An 18,466-nucleotide genomic window follows, 5' to 3' on the forward strand; every position below is an offset into this window, starting at 1 on the left:
TGGATGTAAGATTATCTCCAATGCTCCACGAGGAGCCAACAAAGCAGGTTCAGCTCTCAGCCTTTTCACATGAAAGTCGTAAGAGTATGGAAACATTTCCATGATCTTTGTGAGAAACACTCCTGGCAGTGCTAGGCAGCCAGCCCTTCCCAGGGTAAAGCACTGCAGAGTTCCAGAGCTGCAGACGACACAGGACTCCCCAGAGCCAGTGCCCCCCATACCTTCTGCTTCTCGGAGTGGTTGCTGGCTTGCTTGGCAGCCTCAGCCAGTAACTGCTCGTACTGTTTGTGCCCCTGGTACTCCCGGACGCGCTTCTCGTGCACCCAGGCCCGCTCCGGCTGGTTGCTGAAGAACTGGACGTGGTATTCCCGGGCACCTGAAAGGGAAAACACCCGTCAGCGCTTGTGTCAACACTGCTCTGCTTGTTCAGCTTGAGCTTTTCTCCCCCCCACAGTTCCACTCCTGCTGGCAGAAGTACCTGGCTGAAGTGCAGAAATCCAACGAGGCTGGATCCAGAACAGTTTAAGGTGGAAGATCAGCAAACCCTGCCCTCACTGAACACTCTCTCACTGACTTGAGAAAAGCAGAAGCACCCGTGCACAAGCCCAGTGTGCAGAGGCTCCTCTGCAGAGGTGATTTACCAGACGCTAGTTCTGGGCACGTCAGGACTGACCTGTTCAGCACACGCAGAACTAACCCCGCAAGGGCAGTGCAAAGATACTTTTAACACAGGAACAGCTACAGACACAGGACACACTACAGCAGAGACCTTCCTCCCTTACCTCTTGTATTAATTTTGGTATGCACGTCAAGCTGGGGATCACATGACACCATGCAAGGCCACCACGGGTACGTCCCCACCTTGGACCAAACCAGATCGCCAACCTGGAACTTGACGTCATGGGGGGCTTGTGTTGGAAGGGACGGCAAGAGCTGCTGGACCTGCAAGGGAAACACCAGATTAATCCACAGGAGGGGACTCAGAGCACTCAGAGATGCACACAGCACCTACTGGGACCTGGTGTTGTTCTCTCAGGTATCTCTGGGGTTCGATAATCCAACACAAGAGAAACATTTCTTAGACTCATGACAGAAAGGAGCTGCACACAGCTGGGATTTACACAACACAGGCACTGACAAACCAAGACACAAAAGAGCAGCCCCCACCACTACCCCAAAAATATCTCTGCTTCCTAAATTGGTTAAGAATGTTGCTTTTGAGATAAAATGAAGCAATAAATCCAGTACAACGAGAGATGCATTAATGCAGCAACGATTAGTAAAAGTTTCAAAGAAATGGCAACTGATTTATCACACAATTTAAGGGATCAGTGGAATAAATAGTCAAAAAATAGTAACATTCTGTAAGTTCCAAAAGTGTTAATTGGTGTATGTACTAACCGGGGCTTCCTCCAGCACGGCTTCTTCTCTTGGTCTCTCTGAGGGCGTGCTAAGCCTCTCATTTGGTCTCTAGGAAATGGGTAACAACAAAGAGAAAAGAGGAAAACAAACACAAACAAGGTAAGGGGACAGTAAAACAACACAAGATAATAGTGAAACCAGGCAGAAAAAAATTAATCACTGAGAGAAAGGCAACCATGAACCCAGAAAACATGAACATGGCGATTCCTTGTGCCCAATTCAAAACACAGTAACATCACAATCAAAAAATACCTGTTTTCCCTTACACTATTTACATTACAATCACACCTGCATACAACAATGCTCTCCTGTAACAGGTGACAGAAGAACATACGCTCAGGGACAGCAAATCCAAATAACTCTCCACCTAAAATAACACACAGCTTCAAAAAATCCCTGAGAACTACATGTGAGGATATCCACAGTAACGTGGCGAGTCCCACATAAAACACCATTTACCCTAAAGATGACAAAAGTGACACGAAGATGAAGTCATGCAGTGGAAAGCACACTGGTGGGAGGACGGACCTGAGACTGCCCCAGCCAACTCATACCAAAAACCACCAGCAGAAAACCCTGTTCCTGTCACAGCACTCTGTGTCTGGGACAGGGGTGGGTACCACGAAACATTATTGCAACACCACCTTTGGAAAGGGAAATGGAAGCCACAAGGAGGACAAAAGCAAGACCAAATGACACAAATGACTAGGAACTTGGAATCTGAGAGAAAAGGTTTTAGTTCAATCTGAGAAAGACAGCAGGCTGGAAAAGACAGAAGATTCCGTTCTTGTGATGAGCAGGTAACAGCAGCCAAACAGAGGGACAGGCACAGCTGAAGCTTCAGGAGAGAACAGGATTTCCTGGTAATAGGGGGGACAGTCTGATGTGGGGTGACAGAGTCTGGAGGAGAGGCCAGAAAGCAAGTACAGCCCAAGCATGAGGGAGATGCCACTTGGGAAGTGCCTCCTGGCAGCAGCTGCCAGTGGGACACAGCAGCTCTTCCAGTCACCTCACAGGGGCTCCAACAGCACCTCCAAGAGCAAAAAAATCCTGTCCCACTGCAGCCACGGATGGCTCAGATTTTAAGTGGACAGTCCATTCCAAGTTTGAATGACAATGTTTATTAAGACCTTACTGAGCTTCGTTAGTCAACTATGATACTCAAACGTGGTAGATGCTCAAAATCTCGACACATCATCAACCTGGTGTCTGGGAGAGTCCAATTCCCAGGAGCAAGGTGGAACAGTTATAAACTTGTAAATACTCCTGGTGAGGGTGTGGATGTGAAACCAGCCCATCTTCCATTGAAAACATTGCCACCACTATCACTCCATCAAGCATAGGACCCGCTCTACCAGATCAGAGCCCTGATCCCTGCAGGACAGGATCTCCTCCCAAACCTCCCAAAAGCAACAGGCACCAAAGGCTTTTTACAAGAAACTCAGCTATGTTCTGTAAGAGTACAGCCCAGCCTGTGCTGGGCAATTTCTGTCCTGGCTGGATACAACTTCCCCATTCCGGGCACTCGCCAGCCTCTCTGCCACCCGTTCCTTCAAACTGGGAGAGGCAGAAACCAGCCCACAGAGCGGGCAGGAACAAGCAAGAGAAAAGGAAACAGAAGGACTGAAGTAGCTTATGAAACAGAAAGAAAAAGGAGGAGAGATCAGGGAGGTAACTCGTGTCTTTGCTTCCTGGAATCTCAGTTAACACCACCTGATGTACATCCCCTGGATGTGGACAACATGGTATAAAACCTGACAGAAACAGGAACAGACAGCAATACTGAATCTTCCCAAAGTGTGCTGAGTCAGCTGGTACTTCTCATTCCCCTGCTGTTTTAGAATACTCATTTTTACTAGGTCTGCCTATGCTACACAGCTCTTGGTTTTGTACACCACAATATTTAGAATATCTTTCAAAGATTAATTAAATGTCAAAGTGCTGAATATCCCCCAGTAACCTGACTTTCCACTGAATAATCCAGCACTATTTTGAAAGGCAATTTTAGGAACACGTGTGCTTTTGTCCCAAAGTTCCATCTTCAACACTGGCCAGAGCACTGCAAGCTCTAACCATGCTAAATCATTGAATAATATTTAGAAAATAATATATAGCCTTTTCTAACATTTATTTTTCATATGCAGTCTTTTAACCAACACTGTGCTGTCCTACAAACACAGCTCCTGGCAGCCTCATCCCGAGGATCTGAGGAGTAAGGAAAGGCTCGGGACTCAGCGTGTGCCCAGCCAGAGCCAGGAGAAACCCTGCTGGGCTCCAGCAGCACTACCAGGGGTACAGATGGCTGAAATTAGCATTCCACTTACATTTTGCTCCTCTGGTTCTAATTTTGGAATTTTGTGCGACTTGCGCTCTTCCGACCGGGAAGAGTCGTGCTTGCTACTCTTTTTCCTTTTCTCTTTCCTCCCCTCGTGTTTCGCCTTAGCGTACTCCCTCGCCTGCACTTCGTTCAACAGGTCCCCACACAGGGAGGACTCAAACAATTCCCTGCCGTTCTGGATAGTTTTGGTTATTTTGAGTTTGATCTCTGGTGAGCCAGTCTTCTTTGGAATCCCCACTTGTGGAGCCGAGGGGGGGGGCGGAGGCGGCGGCTGGGGAGGGGAAGGTTTCTCCAGAGCTTCGTGCGGCCTCGCGTTAGAGTTCTCCATCTGGTAATACTCCGGGGGGCTGAAGTTCCTGACTGCCCCAAAGCCGTTGGCCGAGCCGTTGGGATACTGAGCGTACGTCTGGTATTTGGCTTGGGGCTCGTACATGCCGATGGCCGGGGGGTACCCGTTGGTGATGGGGGGCAGCTCCTCCGCCGTGGGCGTGGGGTACTGGAAGCTTTGCTGCAGCGCCGGCTCGTACGGCGTCCGGCCCCCATCCTCAGCAATGTCACTGCTGCCATCAAAGGCCTCCTCTTGGCGGATGTTGGCGGAGTCAATGAGTTGAGGTGGTTGCTGAATTGTGTTTCCCATGATCCCTTGCATGAAAGAGAAAGAGAAATCCATTGTTCTGCTCCAGCATCCTTAGCTTTCCCTTTTTCTCATAGGGCCTAGAGGCAGGGGAAGGGAAATAAGAAGTCAGTGTAAAGTAAAAAACAATAATTAAGCAAATTAAACTGTTGATGAAAAAAGGGATCTTGAGACCAACGTCCCGCTCTCCATTCAGCAACCACCCTCACGTGGATTTAGAAGACTGGTCTTACTGAGCTTTTAAAAAGGGTTACTGACACATCTTTCACGTGACCACTTTCTTCTTTTCCAAGACATTTAATGAAATATCAGAAGATGAAATATGAGTGCTCAAAAACTGAGCCCAAGTGTCACAAAGTCAGAATGGTGCCAAAATCCCACCACTCTCTACAGCCCTCCCAGTTCTGCACTAGGAAGGGTTATTTCAACATGAAGCAGCTGGACAGCACTTTCACCCTCCAGCACACAGGAGACACAGAGCTCTCCTGACACCACAGTCACTGCAAACTGCACGAGCCAGAAACACCAACTCAAACAGAGGAACCTCTTTGCCTCCTCCCTCTCTGATTCCTTGCTAAATTCGAGGCATAAGCAGCCCTTAGGCCAGGAGGACCTGAGCCATGGGCTGCTCTGACCATGGCACAACGTAAGCAAGTGGGTCACTCCACCTCAGCTGCTGGAAAACCCCCTCATGTCCTGCAGCAGCCTCAGATGAAGCTGCCCAACCTCTTCCCTCCTCAGAAAACCAGAGCAGAGTTTGCACTCACTGGCTCTCAGCAGCTACATGAGGAGGGTTATTCACATCTCCCTCCCACTTTGTTTTAATATAAAGCACTATGTGGTTCTGAGCCTCAGCATCAACAGATCTCCAAACCCTGAGGTTACTCACGGAATGAGATTCCAGCTGAGCACTGGCACACACACCTTCAGAGTTCCAGTGCATACTGAAACACCAAAATCCGACTAAATCAAAGTTAGACTTCCAAAACTCAACTGCTGGCTCGGAGAAGGCGTTGGCATTCATCTAAAGCAGCTCGATGTTCAACAAGAAGCAACACACAGTGACCTGACCTGCAGGTAAGAAACACCTGTTTGCTTCCCACAAGGTCAGTTCAGCCCTTCCAAAGCAAACACAGCCCCATGGTATTTGTTCTGCCTGTGTGGGCACACAGGAGGGTTACTGTGCCCTGTAGGTCTGGGTTTGAAACAGCATTAACGCGTCCCACAGACACTTCTTCTAACAGGGATCTCCACAAATCCCTGCCCACGTGGAATTCTCACCCTCCCAAAGCTACGCATCTCAACACCTTAGCTAAGAGCTTTCCACACACAGGGAACTTCCCTCCTCAGAGACTGAAAAAAGCAACTGAAATTATAACAGGAACAAGAACTTGATCAGATTTGTGATGCATATTCCGGGGCCTGCACACTCAGATTAAACTGATGTTCACATTCATCTTCACTGCCCTGTGACACCAACTCGGGGCTCATCTGTCACTTCGTTTGTAATTAAGACGCTCACACCAAAGCACAATAACCAATAACAGCACAAGGCTCTGCAGCAGAATTCACTCATTGCAGGAACTTTTAAATCTCAGGGTTGTGAAAGCATCCCTTCCTCCACAGCTCTGTAGAGCAGCCACCAAACCGACACAACTGTCACTCTCAGGGGACGTGGATCTTTGGGGCAGCACGTGGGATTGCACAGCAAGGTCAAAAACCCCAAACCACGCCCGTTCTGGGAAGAGGAAGTAGAACTGTTTGTACTATTTACCACCAAATTGTTACTTTGCATTTGCCAAACCAAAGAGCAAACAGCAGATTTCCCACCGGGCTTTATTTTTAACTAAACCCGGGTTCAATCTTTTTTCGTTTCTGAATAGTTATTAAAAAATCTTGTCTTGAGAAGCTGTGACAGTGCTCCAGGCACATCCACGGCTGGCAGGGCAGAGTCCCAGCTGCCAGTGCAGCTCCCACAGGCACTGGCTGCAGAGGTGGCTGTCAATGCACTTTGTTTTGATATGTGACAAAAGTGTGGATTGAACTTCAAAACACTACTTACACCGGATTTAGGCGCTACCAGTCAAAGAATATAGCTCTGATTTTCTCCTTTTTCACTCCTTCTGGAGCTCACCTGTGTCACTCAGCCTTGGGGCCAGTCTGTGCTGCACAGCTGGGACACCCAGGCCCGAATTCGTGCCTCAGTAACTCGCTGCAGGCTGAGAACCAGGCCCACAGCTCCACTGAAGTGCTCTCAGCAGCCCCAAAGCACCCGAGGCCACTCTCCTCCCACAGCTCTGACATCACCGAGAGCTCCTTCCTGCCCAGTCTCTCCCTGTCATCACTGTTAACACACCCAGACTTTCCCACCCTCCTGCCTGCCCCAAACTCTGCTGCAGTGGATCAGTTCCCAGACGCTGCCCAGGGAAGTGGCATCTGGGCAGCGTCAGTGAGAGGACAGGCCCTGGAGCCATCCAAATAACAGCACACAGGGAGGAATCCTGAGCTACAGCACTCTCAACATCCAAACCTAAGGAAGGATTGCTTTGCATAATCCCTCCAAGCATTAATGCAGAGAACACCCCACTGTCACTGAAGAGAGCTGTCCCTGCAGCAGAGCAACGGCACCCAAACCACAGGGGAATGGGATTTCCAGCTGATCTTGCACAAAGGTGTTCCAGAATAAATTCTTCTCACTACACCAGCAATTACTCTATTAACACACAGCATCAGCCTCCTGTGAGCTGTACAATTTGGCTTCCAAACATGACCCACAACAGATATTGGACTGATACAACACTGGAGCTCGACAGATAAACAGCTCCATCACTTCCAGGTTTACAGGAAATGGACACTTCACAGCAGCTGGAAACAACATGGAATCAACAACGAAACAACTTGAAATCAACACCTTCAAAGCTGCAACTGAATTTCTTAATGAGAGAAAGAGTTTCCTCTTTAAAACTGCCTATCCCTTCCCAGGGCTGACAGGGACACAAGACTGTTTACAAACAATGAGACTACACAGGGACATTGCTTCAGTAAATATTTTCCTGTTGCTCACGTGAGAGTCACAACTCAAAGTATCAAAGGAAAAGGTAAATGACATAAAACATATAAGCAGTACAGGATAGGGCAAGTCAGCCCAGTAGAGCTCTTCCTTAAGTGAACACTGCTGGTTTCACTTCCCATTCGGAGCTTCTGAGCTCGACTGAGCAGAGCTTGAACAGTCAGTTCCACCTCCGACAGCGAGTGCTCAGTCACGGGAAGGTTTCACAGAGATTATGGATCCTCCTGGTCCACATTTTCACCAACAACTGCACTCCTCTAAAGCAAGTTTTAGCATGAGAATTTTGCAACTTTGCTCTCAGAAAACAAACCTATAGTTCTTAAACCTTGCTCTCGTGCTGCAGGAGACTAAATAACAGATTATCAAACAATTCCAGCCCCACATGATTGCAGCTTTTCTTCCTCCCAGAGAGGGAGTTCCATGGGTTTGGCTGAGGCTGGCTGTGGCCACAACAGGGAGAGACACAGCAGCTACTGATAAAAGTCCAGTACAGACATATTTTAAACCTTTTTTCACCCTTTTCTGTTGACAATCCCAACGTGGGGTTACCCAGTCACAGGGAGGTGTTTTACAGATGGCAAGTGTGTGCTGTGAGGCAGGACCTGGCCTGTCAGCTCCCTGAGGAGCTGGGAGCTCTGCTGTGAGTCAGCCCTGTGTGCTCAGAGCACTGTCACTGCCTCATCACCCTGAGCTGGGCTTTCTATCAACAGGCTCAAAAGCAGAAGTTCTTTATGTACAAATAGCAACTTAGCTCCTCTCCACACAGACCTAAATCAGAGAGAGTCAAACCTCTGCTCGCATCCTACCATCCCTCCTTACCCTCCAGATGTTCACTGCCATTTTCTGTGCTGTTTCACTCCCAACACATCCAACCTGCACTGCTGCTGGTCCCCTCAAGCACCCAGTCCATGCAGCAACTGCTCTCAGTGGCTGCTCACTGCTGCAGGTGTTTGACAGACACACAAACAGAGCTGCCTGGCTGGACAAGCCAGGCTGGGCAGGTGTTTGAAGTGATGCAATCACTCCTGCCCTCTGAAAACCTTAAGCCTGCAGTTCACACACAGCCCTGCACCTCCCTTCTCCCCAGAGCTGAGCATTCCCAGTGCTTCCAGTCACATCAAACACCACCCAGAGGGACACTGTTATCACCTGGAACAGCATCCTGGGGTGTTGGAATTGCGTGAACTGCAGACAGAAATAAACAACTGTTCCTACTGATCCCTGGGCCCAGCCTGTGCCATCTGCTTTGTCCCACTCTGCTCTGCGTGTCCTTAGCAAATCCCACAGGCAAAGCTCTATTTACACACACTAACACAGCACCAAGTTTTCACTTGCACAGGATTCCTTAACAGGAAACCTGCAGCCTGTGGATTTCTCCTGACTCCAGCTGGACTGAGCTGTCCCTCCTGGCAGACAGTGGAGGTGAATCAGAGGCCTCTTGACAAACCTTAAAGCATGAGGTGAGGCTGCTTCCCTGTGCACCTTTGTGAAGGTGGTTTGTGTTTGGTTTTTGAATGCCAGAAGAAACAGTCACGTCTGTAACTGGGTTTGATAAGGCCACTTTGAACAAGTTTCCCACAGTGCCATGGAAAGAAACAACTTGGCCAGCAGAGAAAAGGGGTTTGTCTGGAAAAGGAGCTTAGAGACTCGTCTGGTTTGAGAACCGCGGGATTCAAAAGGGAAAGGTGGAGCAAAATCTTTGGTTCTTCAGGGAAAGTCACAGGCTGAGACTGACATGAAACCACAAGGCAGATCTCTGGCAACACCAAGCACTGTAATGTCGTGGCAGGCTGTCACAGACCACAGCCAGGGCAAGAACCACAACATGTCTCATGAGAATCACCTCAAACTCAGGCAAAGCTGCCCAACTGAAAATTGCAAAATAAATATATTTGTATTAAAACAAAACATACAGCCTTTGACCATCATCCTCCACTCTTACCCTGTACCTTCATAAGGCAGACAATCAGGTTTTGGAGTAAAATCTTTTCAAGCAGCTCATTAAAGCATTTAATAAAAAAATCTACCCACCAAAGCATTCACTGTTGCATCTCTACAAAAGGCCACTAAACAGTCATTAAAACAGACTTCAATTTTTCCTTCAACTATGATTACTGGCTACTTCATGTTGTCCTTTGGGTTGGCTGGTGTATACACAACTACGTTATCATTTTTTTTTAACAACAAATTGCATTGAAACGAACGAGTGTATTGACACCTACACAGAAAGCGGAGCGAGACCACAACAAAGTGCAGCACAACGCAACAGCACCGAGAAAAAAAAACCACTCCCCCCCCCAAAATTCGAGCAACAACAACAACAAACCCGCGAACGGCAACCCCCTTTCTTCTGGGGGGTGGAGGGGGTCACCGCTTGGGTGGAACGCCGAGTTTCTGCCCCGCAGCCGGCCGGGGCTCGGCCGCGGGGCCGGAGCGGGGAGAGCGGGGCCGGCCCGGGGGGGGGACGCGCGGTGGTCCCCGGCCCTGCCCGGGGCCGTGCCCGGCCCGGCGCCGCCGCCGCTCCCGCAGTAACATGGCGGCCGCGGCCCCTCCGCCCCGGGGCCGCCGCGGGCCCGCGCTCACCTTCAGTCACTTCCATTCTCACGGCCCCGCCGCGTCCGCCCGGCCCCGCGCAGACAAAAGGCGGCGGCGGGGGCGGCGCGGGGCCTCCGCCTCCTCCTCCTCCCGCCGCACCAGCGAAGGCCGCGGCGGAGCCCCGGCCTCGATTTCCGCGCCCCCGCCGCTGGCGCCGGGCTCCGCCCCGGGGGGGGAGGGAGAGAGGGAGGGAGGGAGGGAAGGAAGGCCGCCCGCCCCCAGCGCCCGGCGCGGCCGAGGGAGGCGCTGGCGGGGCCCGGCGGGTCGCGGCCGAGGGCGGGCGCTGGCGGCGGGGGGGGACGTGCAGAGCGGCCGCTGCCGGTGCGGCCCCGCCGAGCGCCTCCGCCTCCGCCCGCCCCCCGCCGCCGCCGCACCGCGCCGCCGCGCCGCGCACGCGCCACACGCGCCCCCCCATTGGCCGCCCCGGGCGGCTCCTGCCGCGGGGCACCACGGGAGATGTAGTTCGCGGGGGGTCCGGGCTCCTCGGGACATGAAACACAACTGAGGAGGGTCCCACAGGGGCCACGGAGATCATGAAGAGTCTGGAGCGTCTCGCTGATGGGGAGAGAGTGCGGGAGCTGCGCCTGGTTAGTCTGGAGAGGAGAAGGCTGAGAGGGGTTCCATGAATGCATACATGTATGCCATGAATGCATACACATCTCATCAATCCATACACATATGTCATCAATCCATACACATATGTCATCAATCCATACACATATCTTGAAGGAGATGGTTCCAGACTCTTTTTGGTGGTGCCCAGCCACAGGACGAGGAGCACTGGCCATGAACTGTAGCACAAGAAGTTCCAGCTCAACGCGAGCTCCCCAAGAGATCGAGCACGGGCTGAGTGGTGATTCCCAAATGCTGGAGCTCACCCTGGGTGGCGATGGGCTGGGCTGGAGGGCAGTAATAAAGGGAATGTAAAGAGTGGTTAGGCTCGCTGCTGCAGGGACCTCCCTGAAGGCCCGCGGGAACATCCATGTGCCAGCCTCCACAGGAACAGGAGAGCTTCCCCTCGTTCCCGGCCTTTCCAGGCTAAGCCCCCCCAGCACAGGGCACGGTCACGGCCCAGCTGCCATCGCCTCCCGCGCCCCCGTGACGTCACGCGCGACCACCCGCCCCACGAGGCGTCACGCACCCAACCCGTGACGTCACCGCCCACCCGCGCACCGCCCCCGTCTTCGCGCAGCCAATCAGCGGCTTCTTTTGAGGGCGCCTCCGGGTCAGGCCCTGCCCCTGCCCCGCTCCCATTGGGCGGGCCTTGGGCAGGGCCGCAGTGCTGCCTTCTGATTGGCTGATGCCGAGCGGAGGGGCGTGGCGCAGCGCGATGGCGTGACCTGCGTGGGGACCACAGAGAGTGGGGGGGCGACGGGTCAGAGCGGCGCGCGCGGGGCAAGACGGGACGGGCGGGGGGGGCCGGGAGGAGCGCGGCCGGCGGTGAGGGAGACCGGGACCGGGATCATCGGGATCGGGACCGGGGAGGGGCAGCGCGGCCCCGTCCCGGCGTTCCCCTCGCTCCCGGCAGCGGGACGGGGATGGGTCCGGCCGGGCCCCGGCGCCCCCCGCCGCCCCCCGGCCGCTGCCGGGAGTGAGGGTCCCACCGCCCCCCGGTCCATCCAGCGCAGCCATGGCCTGCGGCTGTCACACCCTCCTGGCTGTGGCCAGGGTCAGGTAAGCCCCGCAGCCCCTCCCGGGGGGGGTCTGGGCCCTGTGCTGGGCTTAGCCGCGCTGGGCTGGGGGTGAAGATTTGGTGGTGGGTTTTTTTTTGTTTCCAACTGGCACGTTTTATCCCGTTCTGTTGGTAAAAGAGCTCCCGGGAGGCACTGTGGGGCCTTGGGTTATTCTCCCGCAAGAGAAGGGTTGTTAGCACGGGACGAGTTCTCAGTATTTCACCTCTTGCTGAAGGATCTGTGTCTCGGCCACAAAATCAGTTTCACAAGTTGACCTGGCGCTGAGAACGTTGATTTGGGGGTGACGCCTCGGCCTCCCTGCACTGTTCTCACTGAAACACCTCTCCAGTTTCAGGGGCTCCCATCTCCTCACACCCTCCAGCCCCTCGTTCTCTCCAGCCCTCGCCCTCGTCCAGCTGGTGGATTCCCAGTTATCCTGGACTTCCAGAGACTCCCAAGCCCCTCCTTGGGCGCTCCGTGCCCGCCTGGGCGCTGCCCTGCCCCGCTCACCTGCCCACACCCTGCACACCTGCCCCTGCCCGCGGCGGCAGCAGCAGCTCCGAGGGGAACCTCCGTCCCCCGGGAATCCCGCGAGCCAGGGAAGCAAACCCGCCCGAACGCCGGCGAAACAGCTCGTGGAGGCTGCCCCGGGGAAGAAGCCTCTGCGCCAGAGGGTCGTGGATGAGCTGAAGCACTACTACAACGGGTTCCACCTGCTCTGGATCGACACCAAGGTGGCTGCCAGGATGGTGTGGAGGCTGCTCCACGGGCAGGTGCTCACCAGGAGGGAGAGGCGGAGGGTAAGTGCCACAGCACCCGGCTGAAGTGGTGCAGTAAGAGGTTTAGCTGCTCCTTTGGACACATTTTGTGTGTCTGGCTGAGTGATAATCTCAGGATAATCTCTGCTGTGCTCTTCTCTGGACAGCTGCTGAGAACCTGTGCAGATCTCTTCCGGCTGGTTCCCTTCCTGGTGTTTGTCATTGTGCCCTTCATGGAATTTCTGTTACCTGTGTTCTTGAAGCTCTTCCCTGAAATGCTGCCCTCGACGTTTGAGACGGAGTCAAAAAAGGTTTGTGTCCTGCCTGAGGCTGTGGAGTGTGTGCACAGCTCCTCAGAACATCTGTGCAGCTGCACAGAGCTGCTGTTCCCTGGAAGCGAGGATCAGCCTCACCCACGTGTCCGGGTCAGACATTCCCAGCTTATTCCTGAGCTGAACAGCAGGGCTGGGAGGTTGTGCTGTAGGGATCAGCAGGAATGTGCACAGCAATTCCATTTCCTACAGTAACCAAAGCCTGGTGCTTTCAGAACCGAAGTCTTATTTCATCTCTTTCCCAGAATCTCCTCCCACCTGTTTTCCAAATGGAATTTCTAATTATGCTTTATTTCCCGGAGTGAAGGAAGAAAAGCAGAGGAAGAAGCTAAATGCAAAGCTGGAGTTAGCAAAGTTCCTGCGGGAGACCATTGCTGAGATGGCCAAAAGAAACAAAGCAGACACAGGACAAGGGAAACAGTTCTCCTCGTACCTGCACGAGGTAGGACGGGCCGTGCTGGGGGTGGCAGCCGTGGGCAGAGAACACAGGATTTGGACTGGGGTTGTGGAGAGGTTTGGCAGCACAGGGCTGCCCTGGCAGGGGCTGGTACCTGGGTGCCTCCTGCAGGTAGCACCTGCTGACCCCGCTGTCAGAGCTGCACTCACTGGAATTCTCATCCTGGAACAGTGGAAGTTTCACCCAGTGCCCACTCCAGAACAGTTTCACTTTGACTTTTAACTGTATCACCCTGTTTCCATCAGAGACAGGAATTCCAGTGTGAGAAGCGGGAAGAGGGAAGGGAAGGAAGGGGGTTCCCAAAGGGTGATCCTGCTGAGGTTTGGCTTTTGGCCCTTGGTTCAGATCCGTCACAGCGGCCACCAGCCCAGCACGCAGGAGATCGTCCGCTTCTCCAAGCTCTTCGAGGATGAGCTGACCCTGGAGCACCTGGAGAGGCCACAGCTGGTGGCTCTGTGCAAACTGCTGGAGCTGCAGCCCATCGGCACCAACAACCTGCTCCGCTTCCAGCTGCTGCTCCGGCTCAGGACCATCAAGGCAGATGATGAGGTGGGTCTGAAACAGCACAGAGGAGCTGCTGGGTGGAGCGTGTGCTCTCAGGCTCTGCCCTCTGAGCCACTGCTGGCTTCAGGTGTGTCCCTGCCCTCCCACCAACCTCTGGGGTGAAGTTTAATAGGAGTCAGATCATCTCCATCAGAGATCCCAGAATAAAACAGAATGAGAGTTCTTCTCCTTGCACCCTTGCAGCCTTTGGGGAACCGTAACAAAGGTGTCACTGCAGATATTGTCACTGTTTAAAACATTTCGTTCTGGAGTCATGTTAACTTGTAAAAAAGGGAGGTTCCAGTTCGGGAATGAATATTGTATGGGAGCAGCAGATTTTAAACAACTGAATTCATTAGGAGTTTATGTTAGTGTATAAAGTGGCTGGATTTATTTAGCCTGGGGAGGGCCAAGGGTCCCCTTGTGGTTTTCAGCTGCATAATGGGGTTATTTAGAAAATGGAACCAGACTCACAGGTGCAGAACGGAGGGATAACAGGTAATGGCCATAAGTTGCAGCAAGGAGAACTCCAACACGATAAGAAAAAGAATTAAAATCAGTGAGTGTGTAAACAGTAAAACGAGTCATCTGGAGGTCGTGAAATCCCCATCCCTAGAGAGGCTCAAGGCACAGATGGAAAATGCTGAGCAATTCTGAGCAGGAGCTTGGACTGGGGACTCCCAGAAGTCCCTTCAGGTGCGTCAGGGGCTTGGCTTCCCCCGAGCGTGGGTAGGAAGGTTCCTGTCCCTTGCAGATGATCGCCAAGGAGGGGGTCGGCGGGCTGAGCGTGCTGGAGCTGCAGAGCGCCTGCAGGGCCCGGGGGATGCGCTCCCTGGGCGTCTCCGAGGAGCAGCTGAGGGAGCAGCTCGGGCAGGTGAGTGTGCCCTGGCCTGGGCTGGTGGGACAGGGTTCCTCTGAGGGCAGATTCCAGGCAGTGGTCAGGTGCAGCAGGCACAGCTTCCTGACAAAGGACAAAGAGTGCTGCATCAATAAGTACCCACAGCAATATGAAATAACTTTTCCTTCTGTTTTCCTCTGACAGTGGCTGGATCTGCATTTAAAGGAGAACGTCCCCCCTTCTCTGCTCCTGCTTTCCCGTGCCTTGTACTTAGTGGACATAAAGCCACAGTGTGTTTCCCAGAACAAGGTGCGTTGTTTGGTTAATAGCTTAACCATTACCCGTTATAGAAATGAAGGACTGTGGCAGGAATCTTGTTCTTTGATCCCACAAGTGGACTGAAGTTAGGTCTCTGTGTTCTTCCCCAGACAGGAGAAGCTGCTGGAGTGGTGACATCCGTGCTTGAAGGCCAGGAGACCCTCCTGGATCCTGCCCCTGTTGTACAGGGAAGGAAGGTTAGAAAATAGCAGTCTGCAGGCTGGAAAATGTGTGTAGTGCTGAAATTGTTGGGATCTGAGTGTGAACAAACCTTTCCAAAGCTAGACAAAACCAGTGTTTGACACCACGGCGCAGAGCACAGTCTTGTTTTTCCTCCAAGAACCTCACAGCTGCATGCTCTGACTTAGGAGACAAGGGATCTGCTGTGACACAACTGGTCCCCTTGCTGGGAACAGCTGGTTACTCAGTGCCATGGTACTGGCTTCCAGCCAAGGAGCACTCATGAGCTTCTAGTTTGGTTTAGACCTCAACCCAAGTACATTTAGCTCAGAGAAGATGGTTAAAGGGGACTTGTTTTCAACTCTCCTACTGAATTTGGGCTCAGTTGTCCAGGACAAGAGGAGCCAAAATATCTAGAGTAAGAAAGCCAGAGCATATGGTTCTCAGCATCAGGCTGCAGTGAGCTCCTTAGATTAGTCCCAGCTGATAAAAGCAGGAATTAGAGAATATCGTATCAACTGCCAGAAATATTTCCACATAGTTAAATTGTACTGGGGAAACAATGGGAATGCCAACACAGCTTTCACAGAGTGAGCAGGGAACAGCCTTGCTCAGAAGGGAGAAAGGGCTCTACAGGGTCTAGCCCCTTCCAAGAGGGTTCTGTGACTTACAGCTGCTTTTTCCTTAAAGGGTGAAGAATTTGTGTCTCAGCCAACAGAGAAATTGCCAGTCTCAGAAGCGTCAGTGAAGCCTCCCCCACAAGAGGTGAGCTTGTCAGAATCCTTATGTAAAAGTATTTCTGCAGTGATTACCTTCCTTCTGCCCATTTTCTTCCTGTGAACATTTCATTTCAATTCAGCTGCTCATGTGCACATCTGGGATGCTGCTTAGGGCAGGTTTGGGAGTCCAGATGGACTTTTTTATCTCCTTTAACCTGAAGAACTTTGCTCTTCATCAGCTGTTACTCTGCAGAGCAGCTTCCCATGGTAAATGGGAAGACACCTGCAGAAAAGATTTTGCAGTTCAAGAAACATTTGCACTGCCTAAAATCTGTCCCTTTCTCTTGCCCCTAGACCAAAATGGAAGCGTCCCAGGGCAGCAAGGCCGGTGCCAACGGAGCCTAACCCAGAGCCAGCACTGGGAGGGAACAGCTTCCATCTCCACACCTCCTGCAGAGGGAACAGGGATTTCTCAGGAGGCTGCTCTACACAACGAGGCATCAGTAGCCCTCAGGGGCCTCTCTGTCTGTCCCAAGCTTATTAGCAACTAGGCCAGTGCTGTCTGGATGACCCCAGCTTCTCTTTTGTACTGGATCCCTCCCCCTGCCACTTTTAACTTATGGTGTAAATATGTTGGTAACGGTGCTGCTGTCTGTGCTGTTCCTGAGCAGGTGTTTGTGCTCCCAACCTTAGCAGAGGCGGCTTTTCATGTCAGAACAGCCTGGGCACAGAACGAGCTGGGCTGGGGGTCCAGCAAAGCCTGTTCTGCAGTGTGAAATCCTCTGCAGGAACATCCCCACACACACAGAGCCAGCAGCTTGTCCTGAGCATCACAGCTCAGGCTCTTGGTCCTGGTTAGGGTGGTGTAACCAGCGACCAGCACAGAGTACAATGTGTGGCCATTGGATTTCACCATCGCATTTGTACCGAGGAAGATAACTACAGGAAAGGAGGGAGCAGCACTGCTCAGAAAGACTTCAGACCTTGCTGGACAGGAGCAGAGCAGTGACAGGAACAGCCTCCACCCGTGAGCATTTGCATTCCCCAGCGAGAGCAGTGCTGGTGCCACACACTGTGACAGAAGCAGACTTGCACTTTCAGGATCCCTCTGGGTCATGTGAGGGAGCAACCCAGGACCTGCACACATGTCCCAAGCCTGAAGGCTTGGTTAACCCTTACCAGGCTCAGAACTACACACCAAGTGCTGTCAGACTCATACTTTACAAACCGGCTCCTCACGTGCTCCAGCAAGGACTGAGGTTTTGCCAGACTCTCAGAGGATACTGAAAAGCTGTTTTTAGCATTTGTTAGATTTTTTACTGTCCTATGTAAATGCTTGGAAATTACTCACATGGATTTTAAATATGAATATTTATACTTACTGTAAAATTAGATTTGGTGCTAAGTAGAATGAAATGTCTCTTCCAGAGGTCAGACAGCCTTTAGAACAACCCGACTCTGAAAAGCCAGTTCTCCGAGGCCAGGTGTGAACAGCACTTTAAACCTGTGACTTCAGGCTCCTCCAGTAACGCAGAACCAGCTGTCAGGTGTTCTGTGTCCTTAGCTCTGTACCTGCAACCCCTCCTTGTTCATCCAGCCCGTCCGTGGGGCTGGATCTGTGTTTAATAAATGGGAACAATTGTTATTTCAATAAAATAACCCCCTTGCTGTGGAGTCACTGCTGCCTCTTAGTGCAGGGGGGACGCTGCTGGTGCCACTTGTCTGTTGAGCAGAAACCTCGTCTCCTTGATAATCTGTGGGTTGTTTGGACAGAACCATGGCCTGGCATCTGCAGGGCCCAGAAGGACCTTTCACCCCACAGGGCTGGACACAGGGCTGTTCAGTGCAAGATTTCACTGGGATGAGAGAGTGGAAATAAAAACACAAGTCATTTCTGTGTTATGGCTAAAGCAAGTGACTGGGGAGATGGAATGCCTGAGTTAAGGTGAGCAGGAGGGGGCTGTGCGAGGGGAAATCTCCCTGTTTGAAGCACAGAAACTGCTCACAGAGCCAACCCAGTCCACTGTGTGTCACACAGGGATGTCACAGGCAGGGGGAACATTGGGCTCTGCTCAGGTAAGCTGGGAGTAACTGGGGACAGGATTTCTTGAAGTGCAAAAGGGAAGAGGCAGGGAAATAACCTTGGATAAGCTGTTGCTGCAGGGCCTGAGACGCCCCCAGACAAGCCGTGCACTCAGGAGCTCTGTTACCTTTGGGTCCCTGAAGCTGCCGTGACAGGGAGAAGCCAAACCAGTGGTGTAGTTCCAGGAGAAGCAGAAGCTCAGGTGCCCTTTACCAAAAGGTCCCTGATGCAGAGCCAGGGCTGGAAACCTCCTCCAAGAGGGGTGTGGAGGGTGTTGGGCACCAGGAGCACGGATACCTCACACCAGTGCCACCTGAGGGGATTGATCCCAGTCCCACACCGGCTCCTACAAGCCACAATCCCATTACTATCGATGCTTTTCCAGCCCTGCCACACTGCCCCGACCCCGTTCAATTCTCACCATCACCATTCCCAAGGGAGGCGTTTTCCCGGGACCGCGAGCAGTAATTCGGCTGTGCACGAGTCGCACCAGCCCAGCCGAGCTG

The 18,466-nt window shown here is 52.6% G+C and overlaps 2 protein-coding genes across 5 annotated transcripts in view; one reads left to right on the plus strand and one right to left on the minus strand.

Annotated features, from left to right (window-relative positions):
* NSD3 (nuclear receptor binding SET domain protein 3) overlaps positions 1–10,144 on the minus strand; it is a 33,414-nt gene extending 23,270 nt beyond the window's left edge. For 3 of the 4 annotated variants that reach the window (XM_027744831.2, XM_027744830.2, XM_027744832.2), the window contains exons 1-5: positions 10,048–10,144; positions 3,747–4,474; positions 1,402–1,470; positions 783–942; positions 222–376 (exon numbers count right to left, since the gene is read on the minus strand). In XM_027744831.2, coding sequence (XP_027600632.1) covers positions 222–376; positions 783–942; positions 1,402–1,470; positions 3,747–4,430 — 1,068 coding nt within the window. In that variant the 5' untranslated portion in view covers positions 4,431–4,474; positions 10,048–10,144. Of the gene's footprint in view, positions 1–221; positions 377–782; positions 943–1,401; positions 1,471–3,746; positions 9,678–10,047 lie in introns of those variants that run through there. The other variant, XM_039388067.1, reaches the window with a different exon arrangement.
* A 1,355-nt stretch (positions 10,145–11,499) lies between these two features.
* Positions 11,500–17,555, plus strand: LETM2 (leucine zipper and EF-hand containing transmembrane protein 2). The gene is made up of 10 exons (XM_027744866.2): positions 11,500–11,733; positions 12,082–12,532; positions 12,658–12,801; positions 13,130–13,264; positions 13,625–13,828; positions 14,577–14,696; positions 14,865–14,969; positions 15,089–15,175; positions 15,849–15,923; positions 16,232–17,555. The coding sequence occupies exons 1-10, from the start codon at positions 11,690–11,692 to the stop codon at positions 16,280–16,282; spliced, it is 1,416 nt and encodes a 471-aa protein (XP_027600667.2). The 5' UTR covers positions 11,500–11,689; the 3' UTR covers positions 16,283–17,555.
* The last annotated feature ends 911 nt before the right edge of the window (positions 17,556–18,466 follow it).

Source organism: Pipra filicauda, unplaced genomic scaffold (genome assembly GCF_003945595.2).
Source record: "Pipra filicauda isolate LSUMZ 115617 unplaced genomic scaffold, ASM394559v2 scaffold605_size231112_pilon, whole genome shotgun sequence".
Taxonomy (NCBI): domain Eukaryota; kingdom Metazoa; phylum Chordata; class Aves; order Passeriformes; family Pipridae; genus Pipra; species Pipra filicauda.